The sequence below is a fragment of the Manis pentadactyla genome, chromosome 7 (genome assembly GCF_030020395.1).
Source record: "Manis pentadactyla isolate mManPen7 chromosome 7, mManPen7.hap1, whole genome shotgun sequence".
Taxonomy (NCBI): domain Eukaryota; kingdom Metazoa; phylum Chordata; class Mammalia; order Pholidota; family Manidae; genus Manis; species Manis pentadactyla.
Window position 1 is genome coordinate 76078571 of NC_080025.1, and position 21513 is coordinate 76100083.

Below are 21513 nucleotides of genomic sequence, written 5' to 3' on the forward strand. Positions count from 1 at the left end.
TCATCAAGCGTCTCACACCAACCAAGTGTGGGGACTCCAGGAGGATTGTAGAGGTCATCCAGTCTAGGCCCTCAGGAACGTAACCAACTGGCTATATAAGATTACAGATGTCAGTGCCGAGGTTAGAAGACTTGTTGATTAATGGGCATGGAGTTTCCGTTTCGCAAGACGAAAAAAGTTTGGAGGTTGGTTGCACAATAATGTGGAAGTACACTACTGAAGTATACACTTAAACATGATAAGGATGGTAAATTTTGTTACATGTATTTTATCACGATTGAAATATCTTAAATATTATGGGACTGCAAAGGGGGCCAGTTGTCCCAGACAGTCAGAAGATCTGTCCTCTGAATTAAGCCCAGAAGTATAGGTAGGGCAGGGACAATGGCAGCCAACACTGTGTCCTGAGCCCTTCATGGACTTAATGTTAATCCTCTTTAACCCCTTCCAGGTCAATACTGTTCTTCTCTCCAGTCTGACTCTGGAATTCCAGAGAAAGAATTCATTGATTTATCTTACTCTTTAAAAAAAAAAGTCAGATGCCAAAATACTCCTGCAGATCAAGGGAAGAGAAAGAAGTAAATATAGGTTTCTGTACTCAACTTTATCATTTAGAGATGTGGTGTACAGCTTTAAATAGTCCCTGCAAAACTTCACCAAAGTAATGTTGTTTTACAAATGTTTGTGAAGTATGCAGTTACGGCACTCATCTTTTGAAATTTTAAAAATCAGAACTGTTCTCCAGGAAGTTTTGCGATGTAACAATGGAACTAAAAATCTAACAGCTACAGCTACCATCTACTGAAGGGCTTGGTTTCACTTGACAAAAAAAAAAAATAATAAGTATTTAAAAAACATTTTTAATGAAAAGGCCTTATGAAGATGTAACCTGCATGTCAGAGCCTGGCGACCCTTCGCAGGCGTCCCTCCTTCCCTCTTCCCATACGAGCCAGCCCGGCTGTGTGACTACCGAGCGAGTCCAATCAGTTGCAATATAAAAAGGAAAAGGTTGATTATGTCCAAGTAGATGTTCAGGGCAGCGAAAACATGCTCTTCAGGGTCCAGATCAGAATGATGGTGGTGCCCTCCCACCATGAGCTGCACGTCCATCACCAAGTACTTAAAGAAAGGAAAGAAAAATTAGCTAGTTACATTGTATATCTCTGTCAAATAATGTCTGTATTATCTGGAAAAATTAGTATCTCTTTACACATTGCAGAAAGTCAATCTGTGGCTATATATGTTTTCCTTAAGCCTCAACCATCATGTCCCTGATTTGTATTCTATTAAATTTAATAGTTCTTGATGGAGCTAGAGGATATCTGTATTATCTGGAAAAATTAGTATCTCTTTACACATTGCAGAAAGTCAATCTGTGGCTATATATGTTTTCCTTAAGCCTCAACCATCATGTCCCTGATTTGTATTCTATTAAATTTAATAGTTCTTGATGGAGCTAGAGGATATTTGCTCAGGGAAATAAGCCAGGCAGAGAAAGACAAGTACCAAATGATTTCACTCATATGTGGAGTATAAGAACAAAGGAAAACTGAAGGAACAAAACAGCAGCAGAACCACAGAACCCAAGAATGGACTAACAGTTACCAAAGGGAAAGGGACTAGGGACGATGGGTGGGAAGGGAGGGATAGTGGGGAAAAGGGGACATTATGATTAGCACACATAATGTAGTGGGTGGGAGGCACGGGGAGGGCTGTGCAACAGAGAAGACAAGCAATGGTTCTATAGCATCTTACTACGCTGATGGACAGTGACTGTAATGGGGTGTGGGGGGGGACTTGATGATGGGGGGAGTCTAGTAACCATAATGTTGCTCATGTTATTAAATATTAATGATACCAAAATAAAAAAAATTTAATAGTTCTTAAAGCAAGTGCTTCTGTTAAAGCTTTGCCCTCCTGAAGGTGATGGGGCCAAATGTGTGAGGCTTCCTTTGCTTTCCAAGCAAAGGTTTCCAGAAACTTTCGTGTCTCTAGTCAGTGATGTGGACCAGGGTGGGCAGGTGGGACACAGAGGTGAAGTACAAAATGCCCTGTGTTTCTGATTTGCCCACATGTTCTGAAAATGTACTTCCCCAACATTTAGAATCACACACAGCAATGTATCTGAATTCTTGGAGCTCTCAGTGACAGCATTTTTCAAACCTTGACCTTGGGAATGGCTTTATAATGATGCAGTATTTCCAAAGTAGAATGAGGAGAAGAGGGGATTTTATATGGTTAAGTAACCCCCACAATAAATAACTGTGTTAGCTCCTAAAACATAAAGAAAAAAAAAAGAGTGCCCTGTCTCCCTTGCATCTGTTTCCAGGTGAGCAGGCACGAACCGTGTGAGTGCATCAGAGGGAGGACCGGGAAACAAGGGGCCAGACTCTAGACTAGGAGGCCAGGGCAGTGGGGCGGTCCCGTCAGGGAGAACAACGCTGGCATTGAGGAGAATTCTTGGGGTCTTAAAGATTCTTTAAAACAATCCATTTTAGGACAATACCACTTCAGTGAAACCTCTTCAAGTATTCAGGTATCAGCTCTCCCAGGGGCCTAGATACCTTTATCCAAACCCACAGAATGTACAGCACCAAGAGGAACTCTTACTGTCACCTAGGGACTTTAGGTGACACTAGGTGTCAATGTAGGTTCATCAGCATAACAGACGTACCACTCTGGTGACTGACGCTGATAATGGGGAGGCCATCCCTGTGTGAGGGCAGGCGGCATACGGGAAGGCTCTGTGCCTGCCTCTCAATTTTGCTGTGAACTCCAGTGCTCTACAGAATTGTCTTTATAAAAAAGCAGGACGGGGAGGAGGAGGAGGAAAGAAGGAAGGGAGAGGATGAAAACAAGGAGGATGAAATCTGGAGGGCTTTCCCATGAGCTACTGACTCCACTTGACCCCAGGCCTAGCACAGGGGCAGAGGGGCTCTGTCCACGTATAAACCATACTCCTTGTCAAAGAGCAGGTAAAATGGGCTCACAAGTGAGAAGACCACAGTTCCCAGTCCAGCATACAATAGATGCAACCACTGCAGAAAGAAGAACAATTGTGTGTTAAGACGATTTGGGATAATGAAAGGCCCACTTCCATCTCTGCCACTACATAAGGACCCAATATTAACAAAGTCAAAGCGCAGAGCTGAGGGGAAATGCATCATTTTGAACATAGTGGCCAACAGCATTTACTCAGTTCCATCCAGCAAGCAAATGATAACTAGCCTCGTATATGCTAAATAAGTTTCATCAAATAAGCACTGAGCATCTGGTACACAGCAGGGCAGGTAGAATGTATTAGATGTTTCCCTTTTTGCCCTGTCCACATGGACCTTCTAGAGGATCTGCCTTCCCCTCAGCTCTTGAAAGCAGTGCCCCATGTATGCCCTTGCCACAGCTGACTGACGAGAGGAGCTTGCACCCACTCAACAGCAGCCAGTCTCTCAACCGATCAGAAATCTTTTATATGTTTGACGCACCAGGCCAGTCAGAACTCAATTCATAGGACAGAGGCTCCAGGCATCAGAGGCTGTGGTACATCATTAGCTCATGCTGGAGCTAGTTCTCCAGGCAGAGGTAGCCAGTCAGCTTATGTCTGATATCTACTAAGAGGTCCATGAACATATTAGAGCAAAAAGAAAAGAAAAAGAATAAAAGATGGAATTGGAAAATAGGGAGCCTCCTCTAGGCTACTCAGAAGAGTCTGAAAAGCCCATTTATTTGCTCCCATCACTGCAAGCAAGCAGCAGCCACGTACTGAAGGCGTGTGCCCTGCCCTGTGGATAGATTCACCCAAGATCCTCTTGGGGAAGGACAGCTGTAGTCTAGGGTAGGAGCTCAGTCTTCATGCCCCTGACCTCCTGTCTAGGTACCCCAAATACCACACACCGGGCAGCCCCTGGGACAGGCCTCACAGACCAGCAGGTTCCAGGAGTGGGGTGGAACTGGCCCAGGGCCCCAAGGCAGAGCTGTGCAACCCACTGCAGCTGGCTCCTGGGCCACCATCCCACTTCTCAGTCATTGATGGGAGCCACGGGCCTTCCCTGGGAGACTGTAGCTCAGGGGCTCCCTTCCTTTCCTTCTTTCTCCTTCACTTGGGGTCAGCTAGTAGCACAGTCTGGCAGCATTTCAGTCTTGGTCGGCTGCCCCACATTTCCTCTCCAACACCATTCTCCCATCTGGGTGTCCTCTTCTCAGAGAATCCAGACTAACACAACCAGCACTTCACCCCATGTTTCTAGCAATTCCCTGAGGTTTCCAAATGAGATTCCACTTACATATGATCATATGAAGAGTAAGAGAATTCCATAGGTAATAAGTACAAAGACTAAAACGAACAGCACTCCATTTAGCAACGTGAAATCACACTGAGGAAATATGAACAACACAAAAAGAACTCAATTATCATCTGTGCAGAATTACAGGCATGCATCTTACACCCCAAACACAGGCACTGGCTCATTTGCTAATAATTCACTCTGGCCAGTTCTGAGAACCATAGAAATCCATTCACTCCAATCCCTGAAAAATGCTACCCAAAAAAGGTTTTGTTGACTGGAATTTGCTTCAAGAAGAGGGTAGGAGTATGGATGAAATTACAGGAGACATGAGCTGATAATTTTTTAAACTGAGTAATGGGTACGTGGAGGTTCATGAAACTATTCCGTTTGTATTTATATGAAATTTCCCCTAATAAAAAAGCTACATTGTGTATGTAGGATGTAAATTTGTATGTATAGTATGATAATCATTCATATTTTTTAAAGCATATGCATACAATATATTAAAGGAATGAAATAGACCAAGGTGTTTACTGGGTGCCTTTTTCATGTCTGTGTGTACATGTTTTAATAAAAATATATATTCTAAGCTTTCAAACATTACTGTTAATGATTCTTTTGTAGTTTTGAAATTTATTAATATGCTTTTTTGGTTTTGCCTTTATAAATCAAGGACCAAATCAGCCTGGGGGAGATTAGGATTCTTATAAGAAAGGCCTTCATCTTCTGGCCTCAAAAATTTTGGATTATGCAGCAAAGGGAGACCCTTCAATCCAAGGTATCTTCTTGCAAGAGCATTTTCCTAATTCCTCTCTTTCTCCCCTCACTCCCTACCCTCCATGTACCAAGTACAACACAAGTACAGCCAAGTATAAGGTCACCGAGTGTGGTTCTCAGACCAGCAGCACAAGCGCCGCCTCGAAAATGCAAAATACTGGGCCCCCCCCACACCGGGCTGAAGCAGCAGCTCATGGGGCGGAGCCCAGCAATCTGTTTCACCAGCCCTCCGGAGATTCTGATGTCTGTTAAAAGTTTGTCTAGAGCTGTGCTTTCAATACACGGGGCCAGTGAGCACTTGAAATGCGGCTGGTCTGAACTTAGATGTGCTGTAAGTATAAAATAACACACTGCCTTTGGACTTTAGTTCAAAACAGTGTACAGTATATCTTTACTATTTGTGTTATACTCATTACATGCTGAAAGGATGGTACATTGCATACATTGAGCTCAATAAAATACATCATTAAAATTAATTTCACTGGTTTCTTCTTACTTTTTTAGCATGGTTACTAGGAAAGCCAGAATGCAAGGAGGCCCCAGAGACAAGCCCCACAGGAGAGCAGAGCAGAGAGGGGAATGGGTTGGGAGGGACACTCTCCCTGGGACAGAAATCCGTTTCAGTGGTACATGACTTTGAAGAGCAAATAAGGTGAGCGATAACGTCACCAGAGCAGTTGCCGCCATGGCCCGTAACGCTTCTTCAATGTTATAGAAACTAAAACCAGAGACTGTGGTTATTATTCACGTATACGTTCAAAGAAAAGCACACAATCGAAAAGGATATGTGCATCAAAGACTTACACTGTATGGCTCCTAGCAGCAGACCTCCGAGAATTGTCTAAAAACAAAATTCACAATAAATCAGAAACCTGGCTCCCAAGGCCCAGAATCCAGAAGAGATGATTTGGGGTGTGTTTTGGCAGCATCTCAGGAGCAAGTGGGAATATGTCAACCCTAGGGCACAAAACCACAGGAAGACTGATTATGGAAATACAAAACAGAATTAGTTCCCTAACAGTCTTCCTAAGACAAACAAGAGAAAATTATTTTATTAGTAAAAATTTCTCAGAACACAATAGTAACTTACATTAAATATGTATTAATGAGGAATGTGAAAACCAAGGTAAAAGGTTTATCTGTAGACCATATTGTCATTAATCAAAATCGCAACATTTTATCAGAGCAGGATATGCTATTTCTAATAATGCTTCACCAACAGCTTCATACTGACCCTTCCCATAGTACCTGGATAAGAATAAAAATACTTCTTCAAACCTCAGCCGTGGGGTGGAGACTGAGACCTTCTGAGCACCAGGGGATGGGGCTGGACGGCACTTATCTCAGAGCGTGGTGCCTGCAGGCTGGGCAGAGGCCTGGGCTGGGCCGCATCAGGCTGCAGGGGTCCCCCGGTCCTGATGGGGCCAGGGAAGGGGCAGTCTCAGGGAGAGGCAGGCGCTGAGGGTCAGCGACCACTCAAGCTGGAGGATGAAACCAAAAAAGGATATGCCGAGGCCCAGAGTCAGACTCCAGGCGAGTGGGCAGGCTACGCAAGAGCTGCAGTGGGCAGCGGCTGCCCAGCCTGAGGACCTTCCCGCCTGGCAGGACGCTCCGTCAGAGGCAATTCCGGAGATCCAGTGACCCTCTGGTCCCTAGCAAGAGCCAGGAAAGAATCCTCCAGTCTCGGGGAATAAAAATGAGGGCACAGCCTAACCACAGTGCTAGGATCGCTGGACGGGTGTGGGACTTCTCCAGCTGGCCGACGACGCGCAGGACCAGAGACTGGAAAAGAACCAGGGGCCCGAGAGTCCGGATTGCCTCTGGACTTCCTGAACTCGGTGAGTAGTTGCCTGACTCTATTTGTTAAACTTAACAAAGTAAACTATCTTTATTTCTGCTATGGGTTTTAAAAAGTGTTTCTATTCCACATACAAATGATATTTTTAAAATGTGCTTGCTTCCAACCTTCCCCTCAAGATTAATTTTCTTCTACTGCTCATCTGCTTTGTGTTTCTTCATTTTCAGGAGCATATGAAAGGTGTGTGTGTGTGTGTGTGTGTGTGAGAGAGAGAGAGAGAGAGAGAGAATGAGAGAGAGAGAATGGGTGGTGGGGAGAGGGAGAGGGAATGATTTCAAGCTGGAAACCAGCCTTTAGTTTTCCAAAGAGGAGGAGAGTGGGTAGCAAGAGGCCTTAGGAGTCAAACCTACTTAATGACTTCAAGAGCCCAGAAGATGGGCTCAAGAGGCCAAAATTCTATGGGAGAAAAGCTCTCTTCAGTGTGTGTTTTCCTCCTTTCCTTCAACCCCTTTTCTGAGATGATTTTCTCCATCTATTTCCTAACACATGGGAAAAACAAAGTTTAGAAAATATAACTCATTCTTTGTCCCTCTATAATGTGTCCTCTCTGTTAACAGCTTTGGGATAAATAGCAAAAATCAGAGATGAGAGCTTCCTTTGAGACCAATAACTTTGATCTCTTCTTGTAATAATCATTAAAACCATTGAGACTTTCAAATAAAAACTTCAAACATTTCTGGAAAAATATTACCCCCACCCCGCCCTATCACCTCTGCTCAAGGATTACCAGTTTCTTTCTGTCTGGCTTTCAGACCCCACCCACTCCTGAGTGTGGCCACCAGGAACTGGGAGACCAAACGTGCTCCCCTGAGCCATAAGCGGAAGCCCCACTCCACTCAGGAGCCAGACCATGCATAGATGAGGGGAGCTAAGGACCAGAAACTACCCAGCCCCCAGCTCTCTGGCGCTGGAAAAGCCCTCCTGAATTGAGATGCAAGGTAGGGAAACGGGTGGAACCTGAGCTGAGATGATTTCTGCTCCCAGTGAGACTTGAAATAGAAATAAGTTTTACAAAAATAAAGAAAAGTACACGTCTTGCACACAGTGTGTGATCTAAATGTGGACCGTCTCCACAACAAAATGTGTTTGTTGTGCCTGACTGAGTCTAGCGACAGTCAGGTTAACTGTTCTGAAAGGTAGCCCCGTCTTGGGAGTGGGAAGAGACAAGCTTGCTGGCATAGAGGAGTATAGCCCAGGGTCCCCAAGTTGTCTGACTTACCAAAAGGGTGTGGATACTATTTCATAAGTTTCTGGTTTCATTACAACCAGAATTCAGTCAAGAGACTGCCTCACAAATAATTTTTACCTGTATTATTATTCTACATGAGGATTTTTCACAGTAGAAGGAATGGATTAATAATGTGACAAAATATGTTTCATGAGTGAGCTACAATGGATGCTAACAAGGTTGGTTTACTTACAAATAATTCCCGGAGAATGTAATTTGCAGGCACTTGATGGCGGAGTTCCCTGCAGCAAGCAAGTACAAAAAGTACAGCAAAAAATGCTGACCTGAGGGTGATTTAAAGCCATGTGTTATTTGCTTCCAGAGATTATATCATTTGATATAGGTAGATAAATATATATATTATATGATATCATCTGATAATAAGTATTATAAACAAACTGTAGATTATTATCCTTACCTGTTTTTTTCTTTTAGCTTTTAAAACTTTTCTCTTTGCCATCCACTGACAGCTATGGGTTCTTTTTAAATTTTTTATTTTGAAATAATTGTTTAGATTCACTCTAAGTTTGCAAAGGGACAGAGAGGTCCATGTATCCTTTACTGTTTCCCCCAGTGGTTACAACTTACATATTTATAATACCAAAACCAGTAATTTGACATTGGTGCAAGGTATGTATGTAACACCATGTCATAGAACTGTAACACAAATCTATGTGTAGATATGTGTAACCAGTACTACAATCAAGATTTGGAATTATCACATAATTAAAACATCAACAAAGATCTCCTTTGTGCCAGGGAGGTTATGGAAATGCACACACACACACACACAAACACTTAATTCCTATCACCCCTAGTTTGCTAATTTTCCAACTCTACAGTTTTGTAATTTCAAGAATGTTATACCTTTACCTAAATCTTAATAGTTAACAAAACATTAGCCAAATAGGTAGTAGAAAAAACAGTTTTTACTAAATCTAATAATACTTACAAAAGTGCATAGGTGAACCAGGGATTTTTTAGCACCCAAACTTTTAAATCCTTCCTGGTTAAAAAAAATTAATATAGCTTTACATAATAAGTAGTTTATTTTGCTAACTAATGTACTATTTAAATAGAAGTAAAACAATGTCATGAGAAGAAAGAGGGGATTCTAAATGCTTGAAAATGGCAGAGGGAGAATGAAACAGTGAACAGCTGTGCCTTGCTTCTTAAAAAAGATTCACAAAATGATATAGTCAAAATAAGTTATAAGTCAAATTTGGATAAATGCACATGTCCTAGTAACATTTTTTATTTTAAAAAAATCCTGAGGGAGGGGCGGAAGATGGCGGCGTGAGTAGAGCAGCGGAAATCTCCTCCCAAAACCACATATATCTATGAAAATATAACAAAGACAACCCTTCCTAGAATAAAGACCAGAGGACACAGGACAATATCCAGACCACATCCGCACCTGAGAGAACCCAGCGCCTCGCGAAGGGGGTAAGATACAAGCCCCGGCCCGCGGGAGCCGAGCGCCCCTCCCCCCAGCTACCGGCGGGAGAAGAATAGGCAGAGCGGGAGGGAGACGGAGCCCAGGACTGCTGAACACCCAGCCCAAGCCATCCGGGCCAGAGTGCAGACACAGTACGTGCCCAGGGGGCCCTGGATGCTAGGGAAACAGGGCAGCAAGAACAGTGAGCGGAACCGGAGGCCGGGGGCCAGAGGACATAACAAAAGCACGCGACCATTTTTTTTTTTTCTGTTTTGTTCTGGCGAGCGCTTTTTGGAAGTCTTAAAGGGATAGGGCCCCCAATACTAGGGAAACAGGGCAGCAAGACCGGTGAGCAGATGCCTGAGGCTGGCGCCGGAGAACAAAGAAAAACGAGTGGCCACTTTTTTTTTTTTTAATTAAAAAAAAAAAATTTTTTTTTAATTTAATTTTTTTTGTGTGTGTGTGGTCGTTATTTTGTTTTGGCGGGTGCTTTTTGGAAGTCTTAAAGGGGCAGGGTGGGACACTTAATCCAGAGGTAGGGAATCTGGGGATCTCTGGGCACCCTAACCCCTGGGCTGCAGGGAGCAGGGAGGCCCCTTATGGAGATAAATAGCCTCCCAGCCACTCCTGCTCCAACGCGACTCCACCACTTTGGAGCAGAGGCCCGAACCAGGCCACACCCATAGCAACAGCGGAGATAAACTCCATAGCAGCCGGGCAGGAAGCAGAAGCCCTGTCTGCGCGCAGCTGCCCAGCACAAGCCACTAGAGGTCGCTGTTCTCCCAGGAGAGGAGGGCCACAAACCAACAAGAAGGGAAGTCCTTCCAGCCATCACTCGTCCCAGTTCTGCAGACTATTCCTATCACCATGAAAAGGCAAAGCTACAGGAAGACAAAGATCACAGAGACAACACCAGAGAAGGAGACAGACCTAACCAGTCTTCCTGACAAAGAATTCAAAATAAGAATCATAAACATGCTGACAGAGATGCAGAGAAATACGCAAGAGAAATGGGATGAAGTCTGGAGGGAGATCACAGATGCCAGAAAGGAAGGAGATCGCAGAAATGAAACAAACTCTGGAAGGGTTTATAAGCAGAATGGATAGGATGCAAGAGGCCATTGATGGAATTGAAACCAGAGAACAGGAACGCATAGAAGCTGACATAGAGAGAGATAAAAGGATCTCCAGGAATGAAACAATGTTAAGAGAACTGTGTGACCAATACAAAAGGAACAATATCCGTATTATAGGGGTCCCAGAAGAAGAAGAGAGAGGCAAAGAGATGGAAAGTATCTTAGAAGAAATAATTGCTGAAAACTTCCCCAAACTGGGGTAGGAAATAATCAAACAGACCACGGAAATACACAGAAACCCCAACAGAAAGGATCCAAGGAGGACAACACCAAGACACATAATACTTAAAATGGCAAAGGTCAAGGACAAAGAAAGAATTTTAAAGGCAGCTATAGAGAAAAAGATCACCTATAAAGGAAAACCCATCAGGCTAACATCAGACTTCTCGACAGAAACCCTACAGGCAAGAAGAGAATGGCATGATATATTTAATACAATGAAACAGAAGTGCCTTGAACTAAGGATACTGTAGCCAGCACGACTATCATTCAAATATGACGGTGGGATTAAACAATTCTCAAACAAAAGCTGAGGGAATTTGCTTCCCACAAACCACCTCTACAGAACATCTTACAGGGACTGCTCTAGATGGGAGCACTCCTAGAAAGAGCACAGCACAAAACACCTAACATATGAAGAATCGAGGAGGAGGAATTAGAAGGGAGAGAAGAAAAGAATCTCCAGACAGTGTATATAACAGCTCAATAAGCGAGCTAAGTTAGGCAGTAAGATACTAAAGAGGCTAACCTTGAACCTTTCGTAACCACAAATTTAAAGCCTGCAATGGCAATAAGTACATATCTTTCAATAGTCACCCTAAATGTTAATGGGCTGAATGCACCAATCAAAAGACATAGAGTAATAGAACGGATAAAAAAGCAAGATCCATCTATATGCTGCTTACAAGAAACTCACCTGAAACCGAAAGACATGTGCAGACTAAAACTCAAGGGATGGAAAAACATATTTCAAGCAAACAACAGCGAGAAGAAAGCAGGGGTTGCAGTACTAATATCAGACAAAATAGACTTCAAAACAAAGAAAGTAACAAGAGATAAAGAAGGACACTACATAATGATAAAGGGCTCAGTCCAACAAGAGGATATAACCATTCTAAATATATATGCACACAACACAGGAGCACCAGCATATGTGAAACAAATACTAACAGAACTAAAGGGGGAAATAGACTGCAATGCATTCATTCTAGGAGACTTCAACACACCACTCACCCCAAAGGATAGATCCACTGGGCAGAAAATAAGTAAGGACACGGAAGCACTGAACAACACAGTAGAGCAGATGGACCTAATAGACATCTATAGAACTCTACATCCAAAAGCAACAGGATATACATTCTTCTCAAGTGCACATGGAATATTCTGCAGAATAGACCACATACTAGGCCACAAAAAGAGCCTCAGAAAATTCCAAAAGATTGAAATCCTACCAACCAACTTTTCAGACCACAAAGGCATAAAACTAGAAATAAACTGTACAAATGAAGCAAAGAGGCTCACAACCTCATGGAGGCTTAACAACACGCTCCTAAATAATCAATGGAACAATGACCAAATCAAAATGGAGATCCAGCAATATATGGAAACAAATGACAACAACAACACTAAGCCCCAACTTCTGTGGGACGCAGCAAAAGCAGTCTTAAGAGGAAAGTATATAGCAATCCAAGCATATTTAAAAAAGGGAGAACAATCCCAAATGAATGATCTAATGTCACAATTATCGAAATTGGAAAAAGAACAAATGAGGCCTAAGGTCAGCAGAAGGAGGGACATAATAAAGATCAGAGAAGAAATAAATAAAATTGAGAATAATAAAACAATAGCAAAAATCAATGAAACCAAGAGCTGGTTCTTCGAGAAAATAAACAAAATAGATAAGCCTCTAGCCAGACTTATTAAGAAGAAAAGAGAGTCAACACAAATCAACAGTATCAGAAACGAGAAAGGAAAAATCAAGATGGACCCCACAGAAATACAAACAATTATTAAACAATACTATGAAAACCTATATGCTAACAAGCTGGGAAACCTAGGAGAAATGGACAACTTCCTAGAAAAATACAACCTTCCACGATTGACCCAGAAAGAAACAGAAAATCTAAACAGACCAATTACCAGCAACGAAATTGAAGCGGTAATCAAAAAACTACCAAAGAACAAAACCCCCGGACCAGATGGACTTACCTCGGAATTTTATCAGACATACAGGGAAGACATAATACCCATTCTCCTTAGAGTTTTCCAAAAAATAGAGGAGGAGGGGATACTCCCAAACTCATTCTATGAAGCTAACATCACCCTAATACCAAAACCAGGCAAAGACACCACCAAAACAGAAAACTACAGACCAATATCCCTGATGAACGTAGATGCAAAGATACTCAACAAAATATTAGCAAACCGAATTCAAAAATACATCAAAAGGATCATACAGCATGACCAAGTGGGATTCATCCCAGGGATGCAAGGATGGTACAATATTTGAAAGTCCATCAACATCATCCACCACATCAACAAAAAGAAAGACAAAAACCACATGATCATCTCCATAGATGCTGAAAAATCATTTGACAAAGTTCAACATCCATTCATGATAAAAACTCTCAGCAAAATGGGAATAGAGTGCACGTACCTCAATATAATAAAGGCCATCTATGATAAACCCACAGCCAACATTATATTGAACAGCGAGAAGCTGAAAGCATTTCCTCTGAGATTGGGAACTAGACAGGGATGCCCACTCTCTCCACTGTTATTTAACATAGTACTGGAGGTCCTAGCCACGGCAATCAGACAAAACAAAGAAATACAAGGAATCCAGATTGGTAAAGAAGAACTTAAACTGTCACTATTTGCAGGTGACATGATACTGTACATAAAAAACCCTAAAGACTCCACCCCAAAACTACTAGAACTGATATCAGAATACAGCAAAGTTGCAGGATACAAAATCAACACACAGAAATCTGTGGCTTTCCTATACACTAACAATGAACCAACAGAAAGAGAAATCAGGAAAACAACTCCATTCACAATTTCATAAAAAAAAAAAATACCTAGGAATAAACCTAACCAAGGAAGTGAAAGACTTATACTCTGAAAACTACAAGTCACTCTTAAGAGAAATTAAAGGGGACACTAACAGATGGAAACTCATCCCATGCTCGTGGCTAGGAAGAATTAATATCATCAAAATGGCCATCCTACCCAAAGCAATATACAGATTTGATGCAATCCCTATGAAACTACCAGCAACATTCTTCAATGAACTGGAACAAATAATTCAAAAATTCATATGGAAACACCAAAGACCCCGAATAGCCAAAGCAATCCTGAGAAAGAAGAATAAAGTAGGGGGGATCTCACTCCCCAACTTCAAGCTCTACTATAAAGCCATAGTAATCAAGACAATTTGGTACTGGCACAAGAGCAGAGCCACAGACCAATGGAACAGACTAGAGAATCCAGACATTAACCCAGACATATATGGTCAATTAATATTTGATAAAGGAGCCATGGACATACAATGGCGAAATGACAATCTCTTCAACAGATGGTGCTGGCAAAACTGGACAGCTACATGTAGGAGAATGAAACTGGACCATTGTCTAACCCCATATACAGAAGTAAACTCAAAATGGATCAAAGACCTGAATGTAAGTCATGAAACCATTAAACTCTTGGAAGAAAACATAGGCAAAAACCTCTTAGACATAAACATGAGTGACCTCTTCTTGAACATATCTCCCCGGGCAAGGAAAACAACAGCAAAAATGAACAAGTGGGACTATATTAAGCTGAAAAGCTTCTGTACAGCAAAAGACACCATCAATAGAACAAAAAGAAACCCTACAGTATGGGAGAATATCTTTGAAAATGACACATCCGATAAAGGCTTGACGTCCAGAATATATAAAGAGCTCACACGCCTCAACAAACAAAAAACAAATAACCCAATTAAAAAATGGGCAAAGGAACTGAACAGACGGTTCTCCAAAAAAGAAATACAGATGGCCAACAGACACATGAAAAGATGCTCCACATCGCTAATTATCAGAGAAATGCAAATTAAAACTACAATGAGGTATCACCTCACACCAGTAAGGATGGCTGCCATCCAAAAGACAAACAACAACAAATGTTGGCGAGGCTGTGGAGAAAGGGGAACCCTCCTACACTGCTGGTGGGAATGTAAGTTAGTTCAACCATTGTGGAAAGCAGTATGGAGGTACATCAAAATGCTCAAAATAGACCTACCATTTGACCCAGTAATTGCACTCCTAGGAATTTACCCTAAGAATGCAGCAATCAAGTATGAGAAAGATCAGTGCACCCCTATGTTTATCGCAGCACTATTTACAATAGCCAAGAATTGGAAGCAACCTAAATGTCCATCGATAGATGAATGGATAAAGAAGATGTGGTACATATACACAATGGAATACTACTCAGCCATAAGAAAAGGGCAAATCCAATCATTTGCAGCATCATGGATGGAGCTGGAGGGTATTATGCTCAGTGAAACAAGCCAAGTGGAGAAAGAGAAATACCAAATAATTTCACTTATCTGTGGAATATAAGAACAAAGGAAAAACTGAAGGAACAAAACAGCAGCAGAATCACAGAACTCAAGAATGGACTAACAGGTACCAAAGGGAAAGGGACCAGGGAGGATGGGTGGGTAGGGAGGGATAAGGGGGGGAGAAGTAGGGGGGTATTAAGAATAACATGCATGGGGGGGTAGGAGAAAAGGGAGGGCTGTACAACACAGAGAAGCCAAGTAGTGATTCTACAACATTTTGCTATGCTGATGGACAGTGACAGTAAAGGGGTTTATAGGGGAGACCTGGTATAGGGGAGAGCCTAGTAAACATAATATTCGTCATTTAAGTGTAGATTAGTGATAGCAAAAAAAAAAAAAAAGGGCAGTTCCTGTGTGGTAACCTCCAACGAGTTCTACACAAGGGTATAAAGGGCATATAAAAGTGTAGGCAAAGGGTCTGTTTGTGTTTATACAGAGGATCAAAGCCTAATTGGGCTACCCCGAAAATGAACTAAGATACAATATGAAAAAGAACTTCCAACATCTGCACTCTCTGGAAGACTCATGCCAGAAGATGATCATCAAAAAACCCCAACAAAGATCCACGCACTGCTACAGCTGTAGATGCACTCATCCCACCAGTTCCTGGACTTGCCAAGGGAATGAGGAAGGAGATATCTAAGCTGGCCTGTGCATACAGTAAAACAACAAAATTGGACTGGATCTATACTGTTGGAACTCAACCAAGAATTTGGAGAAGTGCAAATTGTAGCGCTCCAAAGTCTTACAACTACAAACGATTTACTGTTAAAAGAACATATGGCATGTGAACAGTCCCCAGGAATGGGCTGTTTTAATTTGTCTGATTTCTCTCAGACTGTTCAAGTTCAGTTGGACAATATCCACCATATCATAGATAAGTTTTCACAAATGCCTAAGGTGCCTAACTGGTTTTCTTGGTTTCACTGCAGATGGCTGGTAATTACAGATATGCTTTGGTTATGTAACTATACTCCTATTATGTTAATGTGTGTGTGCAATTTAAGTAGTAGCTTAAAACCTATACATGCTGAAGTTACTCTACAAGAAGATATATCAAAGAAATAATCAATCTTCCCATGTTTTCTTCCGCCTGCTACTTCTATAGCTTTTCTTCTTCCTTCCTAATTACAACCCTTAAATAGAATTCGTGCCTCATATCAAATTTACCGAGTATCATAATTCTTCCAAGTGGTAAAGATACCTCAAGACAAATGCTGGGCATAGAAGCCACAGGGCATAAATATGCAAAGAAGTAAAAAGCTAACTTTTTCAAACAATAAGGCTTCTCTCTCACTTACCAACTTCACATTTCCCTGTATGGCCCCGGAAGATGACTGGTTAGCCAGAGACGGGTAAGATTCCTCAAGGGAGGAACAACCTAAGACAGGCACAGTCGCTGGGGGGCCATCAGGTGAGAAATTGGGGATCAACAGAGGTGAGGCTTAGAACCTCACCCCCCCGTTCTGAGAGAAATCTTCTGCATACGTGGATGTTTTATTGCCCTGGTCTAGCTTGGATTAACACATAGTCTACAGGCACACACCTGATCATCTACATTTGCTCTCTTACAACACTAAACTATGTTTTCTACCTTTATCTTGTATCTACCTACCACTTCAGCATTTTATTAAAAATTATAATAATAAAGAGAGAAATGTGGTATCCACATATAAATCAAGCATAAAAACCAAATGAGTATTCATATTTGAACTGACTGTTTAGAGTTCATAATGCATGAGCAAAACCGAAAGTTTCTGTGATGACTGCCCTTGTACTGTCCACTATGTAACTTATTCATTATGTAAGAATTTGTTCTACATGTAAAAACTTGTTTGTTATGCCTCAGAAGATTGGAGACTGACAAAAATTAGGCTTGGGGTGGATTAATGATTGTGCATTGAGCATTGACTCCCCTATACAGAATTTTATTGTCGTTAACAACCATTTGATCAATAAATATGAGAGATGCCCTCACAAAAAAAAAAAAAAAAAGGACAGACTTCCAATGGTAAAATAAATTAGTAACCGGGATGTAATGTATAGCATAAGGAATATAGTCAAGATATTGTAACAGCCTGGTAGGGTGATAGCTGGAACCTAGAATTATGTATATAAATGTTCTACCACTGTGTTGTACACTTGAAACTCATGTAATGTAATACTGTGTGTCAACTACCCTTCAATAAAAAATAATTATTTAAAAAAAAAAATGGATCATAGACATACATATAAGAAATAAAACTCTTGGAAGAAAGCACAGGTGTAAATCTTTGTGAGCATGGATTAGGCAAATGCTTTTTTAGATATGACACCTACACAAGCAAAGCAAGAAGAAAACAAATAAATTAGGTTTCATCACAAGTGAAAGCTTTGTGTTTCAAATGACACCATCAAGAAAGTGAAAGAAAAACTCACACTCAGAGAAAATATCTGCAAATCATATATCTGATAAAGAACTTGTATTTAGAATACATAAAGAACTCTTAAATGCAATAACAATAAGACAAATAAATGTTAAAAATGGGCAAAACATGAGGGGGTGTCATGGGGAAGACAGTGTAGCACAGAGAAGACAAGTAGTGACTCTGTGGCATCTTACTACACTGATGGACAGTGACTACAATGGGGTATGAGGGGGCTTGATAATATGGGTGAATGTAGCAACCACACTGTTGTTCTTGTGAAACCTTTATAAGAGTGTATATCAATGATACCTTAATTTAAAAAAACTAAAAAAAAAGGGCAAAACATGTTCTGCCCTCCCACATTGATGCTGGACTTGGCCACATGACTTGTATTGACCTATGAGACATTACATACGTGATACAAGCAGAGGCTTGATAAACTGCTTGCACATTAGGGCGTGTCCACCTGGTATACTTCTTCTTGGGACCCGGCTATCACGTGATGAGATGCTCAAGCCACAACAAGAGAGCCAACAGCTACGCCAGTTGCCAGCCATGTCAGGGAGTCATAGTGTCTTGGCCTCTTAGCTTCAGCCACCCTCTGATTAAAACTGCATGGGAGCTCACAATTAAGCACAAAAACCACCTTACTGAGCCCAGTCGACCCACAGAATCTTGAGGGATAACAAAATGGTTGTTGTTTTTTAAAAAGTGGGCAAAGGATTTGAACAGACATTTCTTCAAGGAAGATATGCAAGTGGCCAATAAGCATGTGAAAAGATGCTCAACATCATTAGTCATTAGGGAAGTGGAAATCAAAACTACAGTGAGATGTCACTTTACACATACTAGTATAATAAAAAAAGACAGACAGTAACAAGTGTTGTCAAGGGTGTGGAGAAACAGGAGCCCCCCTACATTGCTGGTTGGAATGTAAAATGGTGCAGCCACTTTGGAAAAGTCTGGAAGTTCCTCAAAATGTCAAACATAGAGTTACCATATAGCTCAGAAATTCCTAGGTAGCTCCCAAGAGAAATGAAGACATGTGTCTACCTAGAAACTCATATATGAATGTTGGTCAATTCATATATGTCAACTGATGAATGGCTAAACAAAATACTGTCTATACATGCAGTGGAATAGCATGCAGCCATAAAGAAGGGATGAAGCACTGACATAAGCTACAGCACAAATAAACCTTAAAAACATTATGCTAAATTTAAGAACCATATTGTATGATTCCATCTATATGAAATGTCCAGAGTAGGCAAATCCATAGGGACAGAAAGTAGATCAATGATTCACAGAGGCTGAGGAGAGGAAGTGATAGGGAGTGACTGTTAATGGGTAAGGGTTTCTTTTTGTTGTAATGGTTGCACAGCTCTGTAAATACACTAAAAAACAAAGAATTATACACTTAAAAGGGGTAAATTTTATGATAATGCAAAGTGTATCTCCAGAAAGCTGCTTTATAAAATTATAGCCCCCCAGTCCTGCAACTCTTAATCCATTACCCTGCTGTACTCTTCTTTTTTTTTCCACACAACCTTCATCCTTTATATACTATACAATGTTTTTTTAATGGATGGCCCAGCCTCTGTGCTTCAGGAGAGGAAGATACAAATAACTATTTCTAACAGTGCTGAGGAGGCTTTACATATGTTTTTAATTATAACCCCTTAAACCTTATTTCCTCATCTGTAAAATGCCCTACAATGGCTTCCTTCCCAGGGTTGTTGTAAGGACTAAAGGCAATAATTTTCCCTCTGTGCAACACCTGGTGATGAAGGCTTGGCACATGTGCAGAGGCGGGTAGTTGCTTAGTGACTCCACTTTCCAAGCCTCCTTACTCTCCAACCCAGATCTGTTAAAGGCCGTGATGGGTCCAAGTGAAAAACTACAGATGGACGCAGCCATGTGATCCACATAGGAGGAGTGACATGCAGTTGGAAACTCCTAGGTGTGGTTTCTGGGGAAGCCTCTGAAAAGTGGTCATATTTGGCCAGCTCTCCAGAGATCTGTCCGTGAATGGAGGCCCTTGGAGCTGTTTAGGGCAGCAGGCTGGTCTGGGCCTTTGTTTGCCTTCGCCTTTCCCTACCTGGAGCTCAAGCTCCAAAAGGCATCTTTCCAGCCCCAAGATGGAGGATGAGGGCCACAGGAAGACAACAAGGGGATTCAAAGTTCACAGTCTACCTTTAAGCTGTCCCGGGCCTAAGAAGACCTAAGAGGGGCTAAGTGGTCATTGGGGACCTGTGGCATTTGCCTGAAGCTGCCTGCCTTCCAACTTTACATTTCATAAAAGGAAACAAAAAAACAAAAAACTTTGAATTCATCTAAGCCACAGTCCTTTTTTAGGTTTCTCTTGCTCACAGCTGAATATATTTCTATTTTTTATGCCAAATGAATATCTAGGGCATTGAATTAATATTCTTTAAAACTTAAGCCAATATTATGGTATCACCTTGTATGTAGATTAAGAACATTCTACACTCGATGATGAATTCACATCTCCTAAGAAAACCACAAGTTTTCACCATAATATGCTTATTATGAATTTCTGAATGCCCTGAACAACTTGAGGGCTGCCTATTATGCAGCCCTATGTTTCATGGTAAAACATGACTGGGAAAAACTAAAAGCAAAATTAACTTTTTCTGAGAACCCACTTTGTGGAAAGATTTTAAGAGAACATTTGCTTTTCTCTTCCAATAAAGATAATTTATTCTCACCTCTGCGGACAGACACTTCTGCCAACAGGCCAGTTACAGTGTTGCTGTTGTCTGGGCTGCCCTCATCAGAAATCTGCACCGTGTAGGTGTCCGTTCGCTGATTAGCCTTTGTGTTTGGATTCCCATAAGTTTGTCGTGGCCCAGCTGCAGGAGGAGTTGCGTAGGCCTGACCAGATGGGGCCTGGGTGTCGTCATCTGCCGCGTTCTGAACCACATGTTGATGATCTCCCAGACTCAAATCTATTGATTCAGTGACCTCCAAGTCCGGGGAGAATTTTTATTCAGGTACTTATGATCTTATCGCTACAACCTTAGTATCCTCATAACATCCAGGTGGTTTTTTTCTTAATGTTAAGTCCCTTAAGTACTTACAAAGTCAGTGCTTCATAAATACTTGTTGAATGAATGACGAACACTTTTTAGATGAAGTCTGTAGAGTAAGACAATTTACATTCTTTTATGAAGTTAATATGTTTGTAAATTCATTCAGCAAGGAGCTAATAGCTCCCTCTTACACGCCAAGTGTGGAGCTGCCCTCGTCACCTCTGTCTTCAAAGAGCTTATATTTTTGAAGAGCAGATAACCAAACAAGCAATGATATAAAAGGCAATAGAAACAGGGCGAGGAACAGTAGAGGATGACACAGGAGCCCCTAACAAAGTCTGGAGGAAGATTCAGGGAGTAGAAGAGGTTGTAAGAAACTTCGAGAGAAAGTGAGGCTTAAGCCAAGGCTGGAAAGATGAGTAGGAGTGAGTCAGGGGACGAGGCAGGGAAAGGTTTCCCAAGCAGGGGGAAGGGAGTGGACCAGGACTAGAGGAAGCAGAGGGCAGGTTCTTGAAGCTCAAAGAAGTTACATGGCTGGAACAGGGAGTTCAAAGGGGAGAGTGAGATCAGACAGAGGGGTAGAGGTGGCAGCTCACTGAGGGGCTGACAAGCCAAGTTCATCCCGAAGGGAAAGGCTGTGGTAGGCAGGATGTCCACATCCTAATCCTCGGGACCTGTGAATGTGTTACCTTGCACAGCAAAAGAACATTGCAGATTTGGTTAAAT

At 41.7% G+C, this 21513-nt stretch overlaps 1 protein-coding gene across 1 annotated transcript; it reads right to left on the reverse strand.

Moving 5' to 3' along the window:
* Positions 1 to 393: 393 nt before the first annotated feature.
* Positions 394 to 20734, reverse strand: LOC118909090 (protein lifeguard 1-like; the record flags this gene model as incomplete). Its single annotated transcript, XM_057504968.1, is given in 10 exon segments — positions 394 to 1119; positions 2991 to 3038; positions 4281 to 4370; positions 5691 to 5778; positions 5861 to 5901; positions 8340 to 8430; positions 9099 to 9152; positions 13073 to 13124; positions 17556 to 17597; positions 20464 to 20734. Coding segments are annotated over 10 exon segments (930 nt in total), but the record flags the coding sequence as incomplete, so codon positions are not given.
* Between the last annotated feature and the right edge of the window lie 779 nt (positions 20735 to 21513).